At 42.4% G+C, this 23,155-nt stretch overlaps 1 protein-coding gene across 1 annotated transcript in view; it reads left to right on the top strand.

The window, feature by feature from the left end:
- Positions 1-23,155, top strand: part of LOC126109809 (carbonic anhydrase 1-like) — a 117,735-nt gene that overhangs the window by 61,078 nt on the left and 33,502 nt on the right. The window contains exons 3-4 of the mRNA XM_049914869.1: positions 5,306-5,470; positions 16,016-16,154. Of these exons, the coding sequence (XP_049770826.1) occupies positions 5,306-5,470; positions 16,016-16,154 (304 nt within the window). The remainder of the gene's footprint in view (positions 1-5,305; positions 5,471-16,015; positions 16,155-23,155) is intronic.

Below are 23,155 nucleotides of genomic sequence, written 5' to 3'. Positions count from 1 at the left end.
CGGATTCTCAACCCTCAAATGCGCTAATTTTGCTTATTGATGAACCCATCCAAACGAAAATGGGCTTCGTCGCTAAACCAAACCACGCGCATGTGCACACTACTTCCCATAATACCCCGCAGTCAGCCGTGCAGGTTGAATGTCCTAACGCAAACCGCTCAGATGATGATAATGAAGTCCCCTACTCCTTGACAGATCATAGGGGAACGATGCGGGACACCCTCACTGCCGTACTAGGCAACGTCCCAATGGAAGTGGTTTGCCATTGCCTTCCTCCGACCATACTGGGGATGAATCATGATGATGATGATGAAGACAACACAATAACACCCAGTCATCTCGAGGCAGGTCAAAATCTCTGACCTCTCCGGGAATCGAACCCGGAACCCCGTGCTCGGGAAGCGAGAATGCTACCGCAAAACCACGAGCTGCAGACAACCGCTCAGAAGCCATGAGGATTTTATTTAGTCCAAGAATTGTCACCTTGTATGTTAAAACTCCTCCCGAACAGTCCATGAAGGCCCAACGGCACCGACCGACCGCCGTGTCATCCCCGGACTGCAGGCGTCACTGAATGCAGATATGGAGGGGCATGTGGTCAGCACACCGCTCTCCCTGCCGTTTGTCAGTTTACGAGACTGAAGCCGCTACTTCTCAGTCAAGTATCTCTTCAGTTTGCCACACAAGAGCTGAGTGCACTCCGCTTGCCAACAGCGCTCGGCAGACTGGATGGTCAACCATCCTAGTGCTAACCCAGCCCGACAGCGCTTAGTTTTAGTGGTCTGATGCGAATAGGTGTCACCACCGCAGCAGGGCCATCGGCACCCTGTATTTAAGGGGCAGTCAAATGAAAACCAAACACCCGTCACAACAGGACCAAGGAATGGTTCCATTCGAAACTAATCACCACACGCATTAAGAAATTTATCCCACTGGGAGACAAGACGATCTAACCCTGCTTCGTAGAACACGGGCGGATGCTGACGGATCCACAACCGCACCCACTCTTTAACTTCTTCGTCTGACTGAAACAGACATCCAATTCGATTCTACAGAGAGTACGCGAAAGAACTTGCCCCCCTTCTAACAGCCGTGTACCGCAAGTCTCTAGAGGAACGGAAGGTTCCAAATGATTGGAAAAGAGCACGGGTAGTCCCAGTCTTCAAGAAGGGTCGTCGAGCAGATGCGCAAAACTATAGACCTATGTCTCTGACATCGATCTGTTGTTGAATTTTAGAACATGTTGTTTGCTCGCGTATCATGTCATTTCTGGAAACCCTGAATCTGCTTTGTAGGAATCAACACGGATTCCGGAAACAGCGGTCGTGTGAGACCCAACTCGCTTTATTTGTTCATGAGACCCAGAAAATATTAGATACAGGCTCCCAGGTAGATGCCATTTTCCTTGATTTCCGGAAGCCGTTCGATACAGCTCCGCACTGTCGCCTGATAAACAAAGTAAGAGCCTACGGAATATCAGACCAGCTGTGTGGCTGGATTGAAGAGTTTTTGGCAAACAGAACACAGCATGTGGTTCTCAATGGAGGGACGTTTACAGACTTTAAAATAACCTATGGCGGGCCACAGGGGAGTGTTATGAGACCATTGCTTTTCACAATATATATAAATGACCTAGTAGATAGTATCGGAAGTTTCATGCGGCTTTTCGCGGATGATTCTGTAGTATACAGAGAAGTTGCAGCATTAGAAAATTGCAGCGAAATGCAGGAAGATCTGCAGCGGATAGGCACTTGGTGCAGGGAGTGCCAACTGACCCTTAACATAGACAAATGTAATGTATTGCGAATACATATAAAGAAGGATCCTTTATTGTATGATTATATGATAGCGGAACAAACAATGGTAGCAGTTACTTCTGTAAAATATCTGGGAGTATCCGTGCGGAACGATTTGAAGTGAAATGATCATATAAAATTAATTGTTGGTAAGCGGGTGCCGCGATGAGATTAATTGGGAGAGTCCTTAGAAAATGTAGTCCATCAACAAAGGAGGTGGCTTACAAAACACTCGTTCGACCTATACTTTAGAATTGCTCATCAGTGTGGGATCCGTACGAGGTCGGGTTGACAGAGGAGATGGGTAGGATTCAAAGATGAGCTGCGCGTTTCGTCACAGGGTTATTTGGTAACCGTGCTAGCGTTACGGACATGTTTAGCAAACTCGAGTGGCAGACTTTGCAAGAGAGGCGCTCTGCATCGCGGTATAGCTGCTGTCCAGGTTTCGAGAGGGTGCGTTTCTGGATGAGGAATCGAATATATTGCTTCCCCCTACTTATACCTCCAGAGGAGGTCACGAATGTAAAATTAGAGAGACTCGAGCGCGCACGGAGGCTTTCCGGCAGTCGTTCTTCCCGCGAACCATACGCGAGTGGAACAGGAAAGGGAGGTAATGACAGTGGCACGTAAAGTGCCCTCCGCCACACACCGTTGGGTGGCTTGCAGAGTATAAGTGTAGATGTAGATGTCTTTCTTCCACACGGTGAAAGGTCCGGCTGTGTGGAATACGCTGCAGTGTTCCCAACCACATCGCTGAAGCGTAGCCTTCACCCGATTGCCAGTGCTGGGGTGGGCGTCATCGTGCAACAGGATAATTCCGTCCGACAGCATTCCTGGGCGTTTAGACTTTGTGGCACATCACAGTTTCTGCAAACTGTCTTCACAACACTGCACATTGGTTGTGGTTGCTCGATGAATAGAAGGCCCCTGTAGTAGAAGAAGAAAGCCACCGTGCTCTCAGCGGAAACTGCGTGAACAGTTTTGAATTTGTTTTGTGGGAGAGCTGTGGGATGTTTCCACTGTTTGCTTTGCCGTTTGTACCCAGGTTCGAAATGGTGGCGCCAAGTGAAGTCATCTCGATCTTACCATAACTTACGTGAACAGTTTGGATTTGTTTGGCGGGGAAGATTTGAAATGTTTCCACCGTTGGCTTTGCCATTTATCCTTGGGTTTTGGGAATGCTTTTTTTAGGGTCATCAGTCTTATGACTGATATGATGCGGCCCGCCACGAATTCCTCTCCTGTGCCAACCTCTTCATCTCAGAGAAGCACTTGCAACCTACGTCCTCAATTATTTGCTGGATGTATTCCAATCTCTGTCTTCCTCTACAGTTTTTGCCCTCTACAGCTCTCTCTAGTACCATGGAAGTCATTCCCTCATGTCTTAGCAGATGTCCTATCATCCTATCCCTTCTCCTTGTCAGCGCTCCACATGTTCCTTTCCTGTCCGATTCTGCAGAGAATTTCTTCCATTCCTGCTGTCAGTCGGAATCGTCCACGATTACGCCCACCTCAACTCTGCCAATGGGACGAATGGTACGCTTCAGCGATTAGGTTGGGAAACCCTTCAGCATCCCCGGTACAGTCATGTACGTGGATTTCAGTCGGACGAGACAGGGCAAGAGTGGGTGAAGTTGTGGACCCGTCAGCGGTCGACTGCGTTCTACAAAACAGGAACTGATGGTCTCCTCTCCCAGTGGGATAAATGTCTTAACTCGTGCGGTGATAGCTTTTGAATGAAGCCATTCCGCGGTCCGCTTGTGGCTCGTGTTTAGTTTTCATTTGACTGCCCCCGAGTGACAAAAGATGCAAAAATCTTCCAGTGAAGTTGAGTCCCCTAAGGAGACAGTTTCAAACATGTGGTTACGAGAGACCACTGTACCAGTCAGTATGAACCAGTAAACCCAAATTCTTGGACATTGAAGTCCCACTTCAAATTGCCCTGATTAAAGATGCATATGCAGCACCCTCAAGGGCTTTGTGCATTGGCGCCTGGGTGCATTATGTGCATACTGAGGAGTTACAGTGTTAGCAATTCATCTGCTGCGGTCATCAGCGATCAAATGGAGCTCAGGAGGCCTGTCTCTGTGCCCTCTGTTTTGACGTTGCAGGCAGTAACTGTACTGAGCTTAGAGATGAACAACGGTTGAGACATTCATTCTAGGGTAGAACCACGCCCCGTCGACGAGTAACGTACTCCTGTTGGACAGCTTCAACCATTTGAACGGGATCGCATAGTGAACCAGCGGAAAGCTGAAAGGACGAATTAACGGGTTATCAAATGGCTGGAAATGACACAGTTATGGAAATATTCCCGGTTATTGTGCCGTGGTCGAATGCATTTCACATTTAAACCCAAAGTTTCGTCCCCACCTGCGGAGGACGTTTTGAAGGGGAATCGTCGCTTCTTTGAGTTTCTGAGTCACATCCTGGCTCGCTACTGACTGCAGCACAATTCCTTTTACTCGTGCTTCCGCTCAGTGGCATGACGTCACATGTTTTGAATGCCTGGTCACAACTGATCGTTGTCGGTTGTCTTCCTCCGCAGTTGCTGCTACCCCATGGTTGAAGGCATAATAATCCGGAATATTTTATTAATTGTGGAACTGATGAATTGCTGAACATGTTGGACAAAACGTATCACTGGTGTGCCGCTGATTTCAAAAATGGTTCAAATGGCTCTGAGCACTGTGGGACTTAACATCCGAGGTCATCAGTCCCCTAGAACTTAGAACTACATAAACCTAACTAACCTAAGGACATCACACACATCCATGCCCGAGGCAGGATTCGAACCTGTGCCTGCAGCGGTTCAGACTGAAGTGCCTAGAACCGCTCGGCCACACAGGCCGGCCCCCGATTTCAACAGTAGTCTGTGCAGCATTCCCACACCTGTAGACCCAGGTTTTGAACGTCCACATAGTACAAATAAGCATCAAGGTCGACACACTGTGATGGCAGCAGTGGGTGACTGAACATCGTCCATGTATGGAATATGGGCCCATGTTGCACCTGATGTGTTGTTAAGCACCACTGGGAACCATGTGCTTTCAGTGGGGTTAAGGTCACGTTTGCCTCTGGCCGGCTAGCAGTGACACCATGATACTGCCAAGCACAGCTACTCTCGTGTCTTCAAAGGGTCGACTGGAGACTGGAAAGCAGCTCAGTTCTCTTTAGTGATGAGAGTAGTCTCTGGCTGCATGTGAGTGACGGATGTATAGCTGTATGGTATGAATCTGTGAGCTGCCTATTCCAGAGTGCATTCGCCTACGACACCCAGTCCTCATCCCAGGTTTCATGGTAGGGGACCGGTGCATCAGTCACAACTCGCAGCCACATTTCCTGCAGATTGGAGTAACCAGTGTCCACTACATTGCACTGGTTGTTACTGGCTGTCATTTCCTTGACAGGAAGATGATGTGGGTTTTCTAAGTCGATGGCATCTGGTTGTTATTCTGTATCTGTTATTTGCAACATAGTCATGTATAAGTTGTTCCCTGGTGTTGTAGGTCCGGACCACTGGGCGGAGCTGTATCCCATGTGCGGAGGCAGTCGGCAGAGCCCGGTCAACATCCAGGAGGACCGCACAAAGAAGACGTCTTCCCCGGCACTCTGGCTGTACTATCCTGGCTCCATCCCGTGGGAGGCCAACCTCACCAACAATGGACACACCGGTAAGCCATCCATAGGGCGACCAAAATAAAACTGTTCTGGAAAAATCTTTCATGCACCTTAAGGGGACATTGTACATGAAATTTGTTGAAATTTGACTTTTCTGTTTTCTACTCCATAATATACTTTGGACTTTCCTGAACATTTTGGAATATAATACATTAAAATCAGAAAATTGTGAGACCTTCAAAAAATATATTGAATGTTGATGTGTGACTGACTACGCATATACTGCTGCAGTTGAGCAGTCATATCTTGGGAACTACACAGTCTAGAAGGCTGTGAATTGCTTTGTTTTGTCCTACTGCTACGTCTCAGATGTTGGCATTACGAATAAACAAATCAGTCCTAAAAACCAAGCTGGGTAACACAAGACTGTCTGATGGCAAGACAATAAAATGTGCTGGAATTCTAACAGACACAGTAATTGATAAATTACAGAAATATTATGGGAAAGCCATTAGAGATAACTGTGACAATTTAGAGAAGATGAAAAGAGCTGTGTGAAGCACTTTCTTTCATCGAATATCAACCGACGAAAATCTATGTCATGCTTTGTGTCCACCTCCACCAAACACTTGGTGTAAACATAGGCAAGCTGAATTTTCTGGCACCCTGCATGAATTAACGCATAAAAATTCCCTTCCTTTGGCAGTAATGGAGGCAAGCAAACCTATTTACGGAGATTGGCAAATCCTGATCTACTAAAGAAGTGTTTACATGGGTAGACCCAGAATGTGAATGAGTCCTTCAATAATGTTGTGTGGTGCCATGTGCCTAAAAATGTATTTGTTGGCCTTAACAGTTAGCAATGTCTGATGCTTTAATAACTTTTAATGGTGGGAAATATGGAAAACTTAAGGTTCTGGAGAAGTTAGGGATAAGATTGGGACAGAACATAGATAAAGGACTGTGAGAACTGGAAGAGTTTCGTGTATGTGAAGCAGAAGACAAAAGAAGCAAGAAAGAAAAGGAGGAGGCAAGCACTGGGCTGTTGAGACACTGAAGAAGACACAGTCTATGGGCCAGAGCAATTCTAGTGTATAAAAGACGCAGTAATCTAGGTCTGTATAATAATTTGTAACAGAAAAGTTTTAAACCTCAATATCTCTTTCCTACATTTTTTTGCAGTAAATGACCCATTTTCTAAAAAAGTACTGATGGTAGAGACATGAAATATTCACAGCGTGCCAAGTGTGAGATTCAACACATATGGAACCAGATATCCTGAGTTGTTTTGTTTTTGTGTTAATTTATTTACAAAATTCTGTCAAAAAATTGAGTGATGAAAAAAAAGATAACATGCCCCAACAATACAAATTTAGTAATAATTCTATTCACTGTATCTAGAAAGGAGCATTCAATAATTATGGAAAATTGTAAGTTGGTGTCTTAAAAAGTTTCCAAGATAATGGGTCACAAAATAAGATAATTTAACATTTGCAGCATAGAACATACAATGTCCCCTTAAGATAGGCAATCCGACTAACATCACTTGCTACAGGTGCCTGTCTTAGGGCACATGGTGTATGGGATCGCTGCGAGAAATGCATGCTTGGACATAAATGTAGACACTAACCAAGCTTGCAGCTGGTGTTGCTGTATTGGACCAGGACTGCCAGCTGTGAAAGGTCTTCATTGCATTGCAACTGTCAGTCAAGGTCAGAACAGTGTGCTGTGTCAGAGCTGTGTGAGTTCGAATTTGGGCATATTGTTTGAGCTCGTATGGAGGGTGCTTCTGGAACCAAGACAGCCGAAGTGTTTGGTGTATCAAGGGGCACTGTATCCGAGATTTATACTCTGTAGAGGGCGAGCGAACACACATAATCCACTAAGTCACAATTCGGGCGGAAGTGTGAGGTTAGTGATCGTGTCGGACAGTCACTGAAGAGGACTGTGACGAAAACTAAGGAGACGACAGCTGCAAAAGTTACTGCAGAACTGAATGTCACAGTCATGCACATTGTCAGCGCCCAAACAATATGGAGGGACGCAAATGCCCGTAACAGGAGAATGTGGTGCTGTGCCAATACAACATAAATTGGATAATTTTGTAGGTTCTGTCTCACTAGCTCAATTTTGTAAAAAATAAAAAATTGCTCATTAATACTCACAATTTTGTTATTTTTCACAAAATTGGCCTAATTATCCAGAAACTACAAAATCATCCTACTATCCCTTGACCTAATGATTAATAATTATATTATGAACCATGGACCTTGCCGTTGGTAGGGAGGCTTGTGTGCCTCAACGATACATATAGCCGTACCGTAGGTGCAACCACAACAGAGGGGTATCTGTTGGGAGGCCAGACAAACGTGTGGTTCCTGAAGAGGGACAGCAGCCTTTTCAGTAGTTACAGGGGCAACAATCTGGATGATTGACTGATCTGGCCTTGTAATACTAACCAAAACGGCCTTGCTGTGCTGGTACTGTGAACGGCTGAAAGCAAGGGGAAACTACGGCCGTAATTTTTCCCAAGGGCATGCAGCTTTACTGTATGGTTAAATGATGATGGCGTCCTCATAGGTAAAATATTCCGGAGGTAAAATAGTCCCCCATTCAGATCTCTGGGTGGGGACTACTCAACAGGATGTCGTCATCAGGAGAAAGAAAACTGGCATTCTACGGATTGGAGCATGGAATATCAGATCCCTTAATTGGGCAGGTAGGTTAGAAAATTTAAAAAGGGAAATGGATAGGTTAAAGTTAGATATAGTGGGAATTAGTGAAGTTCGGTGGCAGGAGGAACAAGACCTCTGGTCAGGCGAATACAGGGTTATAAATACAAAATCAAATAGGGGTAATGCAGGAGAAGGTTTAATAATGAATAAAAAAATAGGAGTGCGGGTAAGCTACTACCAACAGCATAGTGAACGTATTATAGTGGCCAAGATTGGCACGAAGCCCATGCCTACTGCAGTAGTACAAGTTTGTATGCCAACTAGCTATGCAGATGACGAAGAAATTGAAGAACTGTATGATGAGATAAAAGAAATTATTCAGGTAGTGAAAGGAGACGAAAATTTAATAGTCATTGGTGACTGGAATTCGACAGTAGGAAAAGGGAGAGAAGGAAACGTAGTAGGTGAATATGGATTGGGGCTAAGAAATGAAAGAGGAAGCCGTCTGTTAGAATTTTGCACAGAGCATAACTTAATCATAGCTAACAACCTGGTTCAAGAATCATAAAAGAAGGTAGTATACATGGAAGAATCCTGGAGATACTAAAAGGTATCACATAGATTATATAATGGTAAGATATCCTGATATTTACGAACCCGGTTTTAAATTGTAGGACATTTCCAGGGGCAGATGTGGATTCTGACCACAATCTATTGGTTATGAACTGTAGATTAAAACTGAAGAAATTGCAAAAAGGTGGGAATTTAAGGAGATGGGACCTGGATAAACTAACTAAACCAGAGGTTTTACAGAGTTTCAGGGACAGCATAAGGGAACAATTGACAGGAATGGGGGAAAGAAATACAGTAGAAGAAGAATGGGTAGCTCTGAGGGATGAAGTAGTGAAGGCAGCAGAGGATCAAGTAGGTAAAAAGACGAGGGCTAGTAGAAATCCTTGGGTAACAGAAGAAATATTGAATTTAATTGATGAAAGGAGAAAATATAAAAATGCAGTAAATGAAGCAGGCAAAAAGGAATACAAACGTCTCAAAAATGAGATCGACAGGAAGTGCAAAATGGCTAAGCAGGGATGGCTAGAGGACAAATGTAAGGATGTAGAGGCTTATCTCACTAGGGGTAAGATAGATACAGCCTACAGGAAAATTAGAGAGACCTTCGTAGAAAAGAGAGCCACTTGTATGAATATCAAGAGCTCAGATGGAAACCCAGTTTTAAGCAAAGAGGGGAAAGCAGAAAGGTGGAAGGAGTATATAGAGGGTCTATACAAGGGCGATGTACTTGAGGACAATATTATGGAAATGGCAGAGGATGTAGATGAAGATGAAATACTGCGTGAAGAGTTTGACAGAGCACTGAAAGATCTGAGTCGAAACAAGGCCCCAGGAGTAGACAACATTCCATTAGAACTACTGACGGCCTTGGGAGAGCCAGTCCTGACAAACCTCTACCATCTGGTGAGCAAGATGTACAAGACAGGGGAAATACCCTCAGACTTAAAGAAGAATATAATAATTCCAATCCCAAAGAAAGCAGGTGTTGACAGATGTGAAAATTACCGAACTGTGAGTTTAATAAGTCACAGCTGCAAAATATTAATCATTACTACACATTTCTTTAAAATAATAGAACTTTAAATCTCCACCAACAAACTCATGATAAATATGTTTTAAGTTTGTATCATCTTGTCATATTTAAAAAATTTAAATTGTCTCTAACTAACTGTTTTGGTATTTTTGAAGACGTTTGAGCAAAATGTAAAACAATATATATCTTTGTGTCTGCCTCTAGTAAAATAATCTTTTACAATATCTTCTTTTATAAAATAAAATCATCAAATACAACAATTGAATTTTCGTTACACTTATCTAATGAAATAATGTCTTCATTATTTTCGATAAAGCTAACAATTTCTTTATTAATTTTATCTTCAATTTTTTTACATTGTTTTATAAATTCCTGATACATTGGTTGTTCTAAAATTTTTGAATAAATATAGAAATGTTTACTTTTATTTGAATTTAACCATCCTGGAGCTAAAATATAATTATCAATCATTAATGTTGTTTTTCCACAACCAATTGATCCAATTATTGCACATCGTATAGAATTTGGTAAAAGTTTACCATGTTTGTTTTTTAAATTATGTTTTGGAATTCTTACTTTAGGTTCCCAATCTGTTTTGTCCATTTATTTAATAATTTATTTATTTATATTTTTCATTTATTTATAATTTTACATTTATTTTACTCTTTAAATAATTTTTATATTTATTAATAATTTTTCCAGTAGTAAACGAGCCGCATTTTTCAACTTAGTGATAGATCTAGTATACTTAGAAAAAGATTACCTGTGATAATTATACTAATGTTTCATTAGTTGGTTTTTATTCAACATTTTTAATACCAAGTATTACAACAAAAAATAATAAACTTTATTGTGATGGAGAAACAATAGATATTCCTGTAGGTCAATATAGTTTTAAAAATCAAAAGAATTATACATTAAAAAACCTAATATGCATATTAAAAGCAGATGTAATTTTAAATAGAATTATTATTAAAAGTGATGTAAAATTATGTATGGATATACAAGAGGGTATTGGAAATTTACTTGGATTTAATAATCAAGTTGTTTTTACCTAATGAAAAAGCTGTAGCTAAAGATGTTCCTAAAAAATTTCCTTTTGAATTAGTAAATATAAATTTCAATCAGGCTGATGGAATGTATGTAATACATAATGATCATTTCCATAAAGAAACTAATATTATTGCTTCACTTGAACCTAATGCATAATTTGGTGGACATATAATTTATGAACCAAAATAACCTGTAAATGTTCCTTTTTTTATACAATTCAAGATTTAGAAGTTACTATAACTGATGAAAAAGTTATTTTAATTGACTTTAATGGTGCTACTGTAACAGTTATTTTAAAAATTATCTTAATAAATAATTACTAAAACTATATTAGACTGTCATGAACAAATCTGAATAATTACTAAAACAATATTAGACTATGCCATGAATAAAATTGAAAGTTATCAGTTTTATTCATTTCCTGTTAATGAAAAAAGTAAAAAATTTTAAATGTTCCTAACAAAGATACAGAAATTGAAATAAATATTCGTGATGGTTGGCTACATCCAAATGATGCACAATTATACATGAATTTCAGTATTATTGGAAATGATGGTAGAGATTATCCAACTTATGAAAGGAAAATCAAACAAAAAGTTAATTGATAATTATGTAACTAAATTGTTTGACATTGTAACAATAAAAAAAGGAAATTATATTTCATCTAGAATTGAACACCCTTTTATTTCATCAACAGTTTTATTACATTTAACTTCATCTGTTACTGGCAAAATAAGTTTAATACAGGAGAAATAAATAGTGAAAGTAATGAAGTACTTTATCCATTATCATTACTTGGTGGATTTTTTAAAGATTATGATTCCATAGAAATATGGAAACATGTGAGGCAATACTGACCCTACGACTTATGTTAGAAGCTAGATTAAGGAAAGGCAAAACTACATTTCTAGCATTTGTAGACTTAGAGAAAGCTTTTGACAATATTGACTGGAATACTCTCTTTCAAATTCTGAAGGTGGCAGGGGAAAATCAGGGAGCGAAAGGCTACTTACAATTTGTACAGAAACCAGATGGTAGTTATAAGAGTGAAGGAGCATGAAAGGGAAGCAGTGGTTGGGAAGGGAGTGAGACAGAATTGTAGGCTCTCCCCGATGTTATTCAATCTGTATATTGAGCAAGCAGTAAAGGAGAAAAAAAATTCTGAGTAGGTATTAAAATCCATAGAGAAGAAATAGAAACTTTAGGGTTCGCCGATGACATTGTAATTCTGTCAGAAACAGCAAATGCCTTGGAAGAGCAGTTGAACAGGATGGACAGTGTCTTGAAGGAAGGATACAAAATGAACATCAACAAATGCAAAACGAGCATAATGGAATGTAGACGAATTAAGTCGGGTGATGCTGAGGGAATTAGATTAGGAAATGAGACACGTAAAGTAGTAAAGAAGTTTTGCTATTTGGTGAGCAAAATAACTGATGATGGTCGAAGTAGAGAGGATATAAAATGTAGACTGTCAATGGCAAGGAAAGCGTTTCTGAAGAAGACAAATTTGTTAACATTGAGTATAGATTTAAGTGTCAGGAAATCGTTTCTGAAAGTATTTGTATGGAGTGTAGCCATGTGTGGAAGTGAAACATGGGTGATAAACAGTTTGGACAAGAAGAGAATAAAAGCTTTCGAAACTAATGAGGAGGTATTGAACAGGATTGGGGAGAAGAGGAGTTTGTGGCACAACTTGACTAGAAGATGGGATCAGTTGGTAGAACATGTTCTGAGGCATCAAGGGATCACCAATTTAGTATTGGAGGGCAGCGTGGAGGGTAAAAATTGTAGAGGAAGACCAAGAGATGAATACACTAAGCAGATTCAGAAGGATGTAGGCTGCAGTAGGTACTGTGAGATGAAGAAGCTTGCACAGGATAGAGTAGTATGGAGAACTGCAGCAAACTAGTCACAGTACTGAAGACCACAGCAACAACAACAAAGAAATTATGTTTGAAGGAGACTTAACTGTAATTTTTACACGTAGTTCATTTTCTGGAGATGTAATTCTATGTTGGTCTGATACAAATGATGCTGGAATTGAAATAAAAGTACATTACCTAAAGAAGGGAAAATTATTATAGTATCTATAGAAATTCGTGTACCTGTTGTTAAATATGAACCAAATTATGACTTGAACGACGTGAAAATATTTTTAAAAAATCCTTAAATTCCTATTTCTTTTTATGAATTTCAAACAGAAGAAGTTGCCAGTTCACCTGGTAAAAAGAGTTTTGTACTAGATACAACAAATTACTATAGCTCTACAGAATTTGATATGCCATATTTTGTTTTTGTTGTATTTCAGAGAAATCGTAAAAATAATCAGTTAGTTGATTTGTCATTATTTGATCATGTTATACTACAGAATATTTATTTAAAAATGGTATAAATTAAGTTTTTCCTCAAGAAATGTGGCTTATTAATCCACTAATTGATATTAGTCCATTTAGTTTTATAAATAATTACCCAATTTATGTAATTAATATGACACATAGAAAGAATTTGTAACTACACAAAAAACAACTATGAAACTTTGTGCAACTTTTAATGATAAATGTATGGTAAAAAGAATCTTACATATGATGTGCAAAATAGAGTATTTACTGAAAATTTTTAATTATTAACATTTGCTTCTATATAAATGAATGAAAAACTTAAAAAAATTTATAAAAATGTTAACTTCATGTTTACATACATTTCTAAAACATTTTAAGAAAGATACAAAAAATAAAAACTGATTTTTTCAATATAATTTACCTTTGTTAACTAATACATTTTAATATTTTTATTTACGCTCAGAGTTAATAATTTTAAAATAATTTAGTTTTGTTAACTAATACATTTTATTTAGTTATCTTCTTAACGTTGTCCATTTTTTGTTGTCAATTTTATTTTTAATATAATTTACCTTTGTTAACTAATTCATTTTATTTATTTTATTACATTCAACTATGGGAAATGTATGTAAAATAAATAATTTTTTATTATAGTTATTATTATATTATTATATTGTTATTATATGATATTATAATTATTAATTATTAGGTAAAGGGATAGTTGGATGATTTTTTATGTTCTGGATAATTAGGTCAATTTTGTGAAAAATAACCAAATTGTGAGTGTAAACGAGCAATTTTTAATTTTTTATAAAATTGAGCTAGAGAACCAGAACCTACAAAATCATCCTACTCACAAAAATGGACTATGCAGCAATAGAAGAAAGCCTTTTGGTTGGATGAGTCTTATTTCACACTATTTATGTGGCCAAGCTTACATTCATATAGTGGACCATCGCAGGATTCAGTGTTGACTTGGACAGCCATATCGTGGCATTTCACGGATTGCAAGGTCACATTACTGCCATGGATTATGTGACAATTTCGGCTGATTAGGTCCATTCCACAGTACAATATTTGCTCCCCAATAGTGATACTGTGCTCCAAGACAACAAGGCCCCTGCTCACACAATTGGTTTTGTGAGTACGGAGTTGAATTGTCGCATCTCTCCTGGTTACCACAATCACCAGATATCAATTTTATTGAGCCTCTGCAGTCTAGAGAGAAGAGTTTGTGATCGCTATTTATGTCCATCATCGCTTCCTGAACTTGCCACTATTTTGCAGGAAGAATGGTATATGATTCACTTGAAAATCATACAGGCTCTATATTCATTTTGAGATGACTCCAAACAGTTTTGAATGTCAACGCATTCAGCACACAGTATCACGCATGGGACTGAGTCCTGTTTGTGATGTTTTTATACATTTCTTCAGTCCCAGTGTGTCGATAATCTGTAAGTGAAGTGACTATGTGAGCTCCGACTTACAACCAGCGTTGTGACTTAGCGGATGATGTTTTCCCAATTTCCCTATGTATGGTATAAACCTTCGATATGGCACCTCTTGAAACAACAAACACACAGGATACAGAAGGACGCAACATAAGACCAATAACAATTTGTCGACAATGCCCTCACAACTACGCACAATACTATCCTGACCATGGCAGACACTAGTAATGTATTGGGGACTTTGCACATGTGCCGACTGTGGCCAAATGCAACAGCGTAAGCTGCAGGCTTGGCTTGACTCGTAGCGTCAATTATCACGCCTATGTAAGATTGACACTAGCGAGCAACCAGCTTCATACATGTCACGCTTCCAGCATAACAGATGTGTGCTCTGATCCAGCAGCACTTTCAAGTAGTAATGACTGTGGCCCGAGTTTTATGATCACTTCCACGGATTTTTGACTGACATGTGGCTGTGCATTGTCGTGCAACAGCAAAACATCGTGCTTTTGCCGATGTGGTCGGACACGAGTCGAGCTTGAAGTTTCTTCATTGTCATCACATATGCATCAGAATTTATGGTGGTTATACTTGGAATGATTTCAACAAGCAAGAGTCCTTCAGAATAGAAAAACACCATAGCCATAAATTTTCCAGTAGAAGGTGTGGTTTTGAATTTTTGTTTTCTCAGGTGAATTTGCATGATGCCACTCCATTGATTGCCTTTTCGTCTCTGGTGAAAAATGACGGAGCCGTGTTTAATCACCCGTCACAATTCTTCCAAGAAATTCATCTCCACCATTCTCCTACTGTTGCAAAAGTTCGCTGCATACCGTTTTTCTTGTTTCTTTGTGAGCCACTGTTAACATCCTGGGAACCCACCTTGCACAAACCTTTTTTAACGCCAACACTTTCAGTATTCTGCAAAACTTCCTTCCCCTATCCCATCGTAGCGTAACAATTCGTTCACTGTGATGCGTCTGTCAGCAGTCACCAATTGTCTGGAGTGTGTGCAGTACGAGGCCTGCCGCTCCGAGGACAATCCGCAATATTGCCGTGCCCGCTTTCATCACGTAACCTGCTCGCCCACCGACTAACTGTACTGCGATCGACTGCAGCATCTCCGTACACCTTTTTCAACCTCTTGTGGACGTTTCCCACTGTCTCGTTTTCACAGCACAGGAATTCTATGACAGCACGTTGCTCCTGACGAACGTCGAGTGTAGCAGCCGTCTTGAAGACATGCTGTGACGGCGCCACTCACGGGAACAGGTTGAACTAAGTTTGAAAACAAGCAGCACACTGTAAAACTTTCACACATGCAGAATGAAAACTGTATCTTTACAAAAATGGTGTACATTTCTTTTGAAGTGACCCTCATACTTAACAGTAACACTGCACGTAGTGTACAGTAATGGCCCGAAACACTACCTTGTGGTCTGCTGAACTTCCGTGTCGTTGCTTTCAGCGCTGCTGAAACTGGATCCGGCACTGCCCATCACGCTGCACGGAGGACCTCTGTCGGCGCCGTATGTCTTCCAACAGCTGCACTTCCACTGGGGCAGCAACGACTCCGTGGGCAGCGAGCACGCCATCAACTCGCACTTGTAAGCTCTCACTACAATCTCTCTAACGTCTCAGCACATTCTGCCTCACATCGGATGGCGTTTTCAATAAACACCTGTACAGTGTCGGCACGTGCAATCTGCTTAGTCCAGGGGTTGATAATTTTTTGACATATTATTTCGAAAGACGGGCACTGCCTCGGTACCCTGCACACAAAAGGTGTGGTACAGCTACATTGGTGATGCTTTTGGTGTACGTGTCACGACGAAAAACAGCTCTGTGACTAAGAAATCTAAAGTCTCCCTGCCAGTGTCAGATTTACTGTTGATGTGGTCTTCAGCACGAAGTGTATACGCTCTCCACCCTGCTCTATCCTGTGTAAGCCTCTACATTTCCGCCTAATTACTGCAAAATACGCTACTGGCCATTAAAATTGCTACACCACGAAGATGACGTGCTACAGACGCGAAATTTAACCGGCAGGAAGAAAATGCTGTGATATGCAAATGATTAGCTTTTCAGAGCATTCACACAAGGTTGGCGCCACCTACAACGTGCTGACATGAGGAAAGTTTCCAACCGATTTCTCTTAGACAAACAGCACTTGACCGGCGTTGAACGTTGTTGTGATGCTTCGTGTAAGGAGGAGAAATGCGTACCAACACGTTTCCGACTTTGCGAAAGGTCGGATTGTAGGCCATCGCGATTGCGGTTTATGGTATCACGACATTGCTCCTCCCGTTGGTCGAGATCCAATGATTGTTAGCAGAATATGGAATCGGTGGGTTCAGGAGCGTAATACGGAACGCCGTGATGCATCCCAACGGCCTCTCGTATCACTAGCAGTCGAGATGACAGGCATCTTATCCGCATGGCTGTAACGGATCGTGCAACCACGTTTCGATCGCTGAGTCAACAGATGGGGACGTTTGCAAGACGACAACCATCTGCACGGACAGTTCGACGACATTTGCAGCAGCACGGACTATCAGCTCGGAGACCGTGACTGCGGTTACCCTTGACGCTGCATCACAGACAGGAGCGCCTGTGATGGTGTACTCAACGACGAACCTGGGTGCACGAATGGCAAAACGTCATTTTTCGGACGAATCCAGGTTCTGTTTGCAGCATCAGATGGTCGCATCCGAGTTTGGTGACATCGCGGTGATCGTGCATTGGAAGCGTGTATTCGTCATCGCCATATTGCCGTATCACGCAGCGTGATGGTATGGGGTGCCATTGGTTACACGTCGCGGTCACCTCTTGTACGCATTGTCGGCACTTTGAACAGTGGGCGTTACATTTCAGATGTGTTACGACCCGTGGCTCTACCCTCCATTCGATACCTGCGAAACCCTACATTTCAGCAGGATAATTCACGACCGCATGTTGCAGGTCCTGTACAGGCCTTTCTGGATACAGAAAATGTTCAACTGCTGCCCTGGCCAGCACATTCTCTAGATTTCTCACCAACTGAAAATGTCTGGTCAGTGGTGGCCGAGCAACTGGCTCGACACAATACGCATATCACTACTCTTGATGAACTGTGGTATCGTGTTGAAGCTGCATGGGCAGCTGTACCTGTACACGCCATCCAAGCTCTGTTTGACTCAATGCCCAGGCGTATCAAGGCCGTTATTACGGCCAGAGGTGGTTGTTCTGGGTACTGATTTCTCAGGATCTATGCACCCAAATTGCGTGAAAATGTAATCACATGTCAGTTCTAGTATAATATCTTTGTCGAGTGAATACCTGTTTATCATCTGCATTTCTTCTTGGTGTAGTAATTTTAATGGCCATTAGTGGATGTACATTTGCACTAGCTTACTCTAGTCAAGTCTTCATCTGCGTCTACACTTCCCTCAGCTACCAAACTGAGGATTCCTTGATGCTTCAGGTTTTTGGGGGGAGGGTCAGGGGTGCGGCAGGGGGAGTCTTCACTGTGCCGACTGGTTCGACACAGCCCACCATGAATTCCTCTCCTGTGAAAACATCTACATCTCAGAGTAGAATTCACAGCCTACGTCCTCAGTTATTTGTTCAGCATACAGAGTGAATCACCTAAAACGTGCACCACAAATATTGCGGAAATGGGGAGTGTTATTGATGTGCAATTTTCACACAATGAATTGGTAGTCAGGATCTCGTATTTTTAGCAAAAAAACACATTATAATAATACTTAGAAACTGTAATTTTTTGTGCAAGCAAACACTTTTTTGAAATGGAACAATGCCTATTGCTATCAACAAACTAAAAGGGGGATAAATTACAAGGTCAGTGGTGTTTGTTGCAGGATTCTAATGCGAATCGTTTACAAGATATAGTATTTTGGAAGTTCCCACACCAACACTTGTACAATGTGGTAGCATGAGCTAAAGAACAACACAGGTGCATCCATAGGTTAGGTTAGTGTTTAACGACCCGTCGACAACGAGGTCATTAGAGACGGAGCGCAAGCTCGGGTTAGGGAAGGATTGGGAAGGAAATCGGCCGTGCCCTTTCAAAGGAACCATCCCGGCACAGGTGCATACATTAGTTATAAAGACTCTTTCTAGTAACCAGATAATTTGCCATCATAGGTTGTGTTCAAAATGACCAACGGCTGTGGCAATACACGCTTCCAGTCTGGTACATAACACGCTTCCAGTCTGGTACAGAATGACTGGTGCACACATGCTAGCCTTTCAGTCGAGATGTCCGAACAGACTGCAGTGATACGTCATTGCGTGTCATCTGGTGCAGTTGGTTTGTCCTTGAAGACAACGTCTTTCAGCTTTCCCCACAGAAAAAAAGTATACAGGCGTCAAATCTGGGTAACAGGCCTGCTAAAGTATAGGTTCCTTGTGTCCAACGCAACAATTTGGAAACAGTTCGTGAAGACATGCTGTGGTACTTCGTGCACTATCGGTTGGACAGCCATCATGTTGATACCACAGGTTCCTCTCAGTCTGAAGAGGTACGTAGTCTAGCATACGTGGAAGATGGTCTGTTAGGAGGTTGCGATACTTGTACACTTTCAGTGCTTCATCTATGAAAAACGGGCCTATGAGCTGATGGTTCACTATCCCACACCACACGTTTACACTCCAAGGACCAATGGAGACTGTCAACAGATACAGGGTGTTTCAAAAATGACCGGTATATTTGAAACGGTAATAAAAACTAAACGAGCAGCCATGGAAATACACCGTTTGTTGCAATATGCTTGGGACAACAGTACATTTTCAGGCAGACAAACTTTCGAAATTACAGTAGTTACAATTGTCAACAACAGATGGCGCTGCGGTCTGGGAAACTCTATAGTACGATATTTTCCACATATCCACCATGCGTAGCAATAATATGGCGTAGTCTCTGAATGAAATTACCCGAAACCTTTGACAACGTGTCTGGCGGAATGGCTTCACATGCAGATGAGATGTACTGCTTCAGCTGTTCAATTGTTTCTGGATTCTGGCGGTACACCTGGTCTTTCAAGTGTCCCCACAGAAAGAAGTCACAGGGGTTCATGCCTGGCGAATAGGGAGGCCAATCCACGCCGCCTCCTGTATGTTTCGGATAGCCCAAAGCAATCACACGATCATCGAAATATTCATTCAGGAAATTAAAGACGTCGGCCGTGCGATGTGGCCGGGCACCATCTTGCATAAACCACGAGGTGTTCGCAGTGTCGTCTAAGGCAGTTTGTACCGCCACAAATTCACGAAGAATGTCCATATAGCGTGATGCAGTAATCGTTTCGGATCTGAAAAATGGGCCAATGATTTCTTTGGAAGAAATGGCGGCCCAGACCAGTACTTTTTGAGGATGCAGGGACGATGGGACTGCAACATGGGGCTTTTCGGTTCCCCATATGCGCCAGTTCTGTTTATTGACGAAGCCGTCCAGGTAAAAATAAGCTTCGTCAGTAAACCAAATGCTGCCCACATGCATATCGCCGTCATCAATCCTGTGCACTATATCGTTAGCGAATGTGTCTCGTGCAGCAATGGTAGCGGCGCTGAGGGGTTGCCGCGTTTGAATTTTGTACGGATAGAGGTGTAAACTCTGGCGCATGAGACGATACGTGGACGTTGGCGTCATTTGGACCGCAGCTGCAACACGGCGAACGGAAACCCGAGGCCGCTGTCAGATCACCTGCTGCACTAGCTGCGCGTTGCCCTCTGTGGTTGCCGTACGCGGTCGCCCTACCTTTCCAGCACGTTCATCCGTCACGTTCCCAGTCCGTTGAAATTTTTCAAACAGATCCTTTATTGTATCGCTTTTCGGTCCTTTGGTTACATTAAACCTCCGTTGAAAACTTCGTCTTGTTGCAACAACACTGTGTTCTAGGCGGTGGAATTCCAACACCAGAAAAATCCTCTGTTCTAAGGAATAAACTATGTTGTACACAGCACACTTGCACGTTGTGAACAGCACACGCTTACAGCAGAAAAACGACGTACAGAATGGCGCACCCACAGACTGCGTTGTCTTCTATATCTTTCACATCACTTGCAGCGCCATCTGTTGTTGAAAATTGTAACTACTGTAATTTCGAAAGTTTGTCCGCCTGAAAATGTACTGTTGTCCCAAGCATATTGCAACAAACGGTGTATTTCTATCGCTGCTCGTTTAGCTTTTATTGCCGTTTCAAATATACCGGTCATTTTTGAAACACCCTGTATATACTGCATGTGTCGACCGTTTACCTGGCAATGATTTGTAAATGTTGCTTCAGCACTAAACAAGATACATGATACATCTTCAGTGTCCTGTCTCAATGCGAATGTACAGAAGTTAATGCGATTTTCATAATAGTTTCCCTGCAGCTCTTGACGGAGAGCGACGTGGTAGGGATGGCCCCTATGTCAATAGAGAATGTGTAAGACACTTGCCCGAGTCATTGCACTTCCTCATGCTCGCGAAATAACATGCTGACCTTCTGTAAATTTCCCCGTCTGTTGTCACTTGTTTCCTTTTGTTACGTCGTGCAGGTGTTACACTACCACTTTCACGTAACTGACTGAAGAGGCTGATAACTAACTGCCGAGATGGTTGACGTCTATTCGGACATCTTACCGCATACACCATCCAAGAACGAGCAGCGTTCTTCCTACACTCTCCGTACACCATGAGCATACCGCTTTTTCTGCATTGGTAAATCCCACCGTCCGCTCACGACCTACACCTTCAACTGAAACTTCCTGGCAGATTAAAACTGTGTGCCCGACCGAGTCTCGAACTCGGGACCTTTGCCTTTCGCGGGCAAGTGCTCTACTATCTGAGCTTCTGTAAAGTTTGGAAGGTAGGAGACGAGATACTGGCAGAAGTAAAGCTGTGAGTACCGGGCGTGAGTCGTGCTCGGTAGCTCAGATGGTAGAGCACTTGCCCGCGAAAGGCAAAGGTCCCGAGTTCGAGACTCGGTCGGGCACACAGTTTTAATCTGCCAGGAAGTTTCATATCAGCGCACACTCCGCTGCAGAGTGAAAATCTCATTCTGGAAACATCCCCCAGGCTGTGGCTAAGCCATGTCTCCGCTATATCCTTTCTTTCAGGAGTGCTAGTTCTGCATGGTTCGCAGGAGAGCTTCTGTAAAGTTTGGAAGGTAGGAGACGAGATACTGGCAGAAGTAAAGCTGTGAGTACCGGGCGTGAGTCGTGCTTCGATAGCTCAGATGGTAGAGCACTTGCCCGCGAAAGGCAAAGGTCCCGAGTTCGAGACTCGGTCGGGCACACAGTTTTAATCTGCCAGGAAGTTTCATATCAGCGCACACTCCGCTGCAGAGTGAAAATCTCATTCTACACCTTCAACTGTCACACACTTACTGACTAGCATGTCGCAATGCACTCAAGAAACACACAAACACAGTCAGCAAACACAACAACCTAACTACTATGCAGGTTGTAGGACACACAAGGGTCAGTGTGGGAACTTTTCAAATACGACATCCAGTAAATGACGTGCACTAGAATCGTGCAAGTGACACCACTGACGTTCTAATTTACCCCACTCTTAATCTGTTAGTGTCAGTAGGCATTGTTCCATATAAAATGTGTATGTTTGCTGAGAAACTTAACTTTCTAAGTTTTATTACACTTCGTTTATTGGCTAACAATACGAGTCCCTGACTACCAGTCCATTATGTGGAAAACGCACATTAATAGCACTTTCCATGTCATGCAGCATTTGAGGTGCATCTTTTAGGTGACTCCTCTGTATGAAATGTTAGGGGTAGAAATTCAGGTATTTTTATTGCTCACTGACGACCGAGCACTAACCAACATTACATCATTATTTACTTCATTTGCAGATTATTAATTATAGCTGGCCGCTGTGGCCGTGCGTTTCTAGGTGCTTCAGTCTGGAACCACGCTGCTGCTACGGCCGCAGGTTGGAATCCTGCCTCAGGCATGGACGTGTGTGATGTCCTTAGGTTAGTTAGGTTTCAGTAGTTCTTAGTCTGATGACCTCAGATGTTAAGTCCCATAGTGCTTAGAGTCATTTGAACCAATTTATAATTATAGCTATTAGGAGTAGTTTATTTTTAGGTTGGTTAGTACCTCGAAGTACATGTGGCAAGAGCAAACTACACTCCTGGAAATGGAAAAAAGAACACATTGACACCGGTGTGTCAGACCCACCATACTTGCTCCGGACACTCCGAGAGGGCTGTACAAGCAATGATCACACGCACGGCACAGCGGACACACCAGGAACCGCGGTGTTGGCCGTCGAATGGCGCTAGCTGCGCAGCATTTGTGCACCGCCGCCGTCAGTGTCAGCCAGTTTGCCGTGGCATACGGAGCTCCATCGCAGTCTTTAACACTGGTAGCATGCCGCGACAGCGTGGACGTGAACCGTATGTGCAGTTGACGGACTTTGAGCGAGGGCGTATAGTGGGCATGCGGGAGGCCGGGTGGACGTACCGCCGAATTGCTCAACACGTGGGGCGTGAGGTCTCCACAGTACATCGATGTTGTCGCCAGTGGTCGGCGGAAGGTGCACGTGCCCGTCGACCTGGGACCGGACCGCAGCGACGCACGGATGCACGCCAAGACC

The sequence above is a fragment of the Schistocerca cancellata genome, chromosome 12, assembly GCF_023864275.1.
Source record: "Schistocerca cancellata isolate TAMUIC-IGC-003103 chromosome 12, iqSchCanc2.1, whole genome shotgun sequence".
NCBI classification, from domain to species: Eukaryota; Metazoa; Arthropoda; class Insecta; order Orthoptera; family Acrididae; genus Schistocerca; species Schistocerca cancellata.
This window is presented reverse-complemented; position numbering and strand designations above follow the sequence as displayed.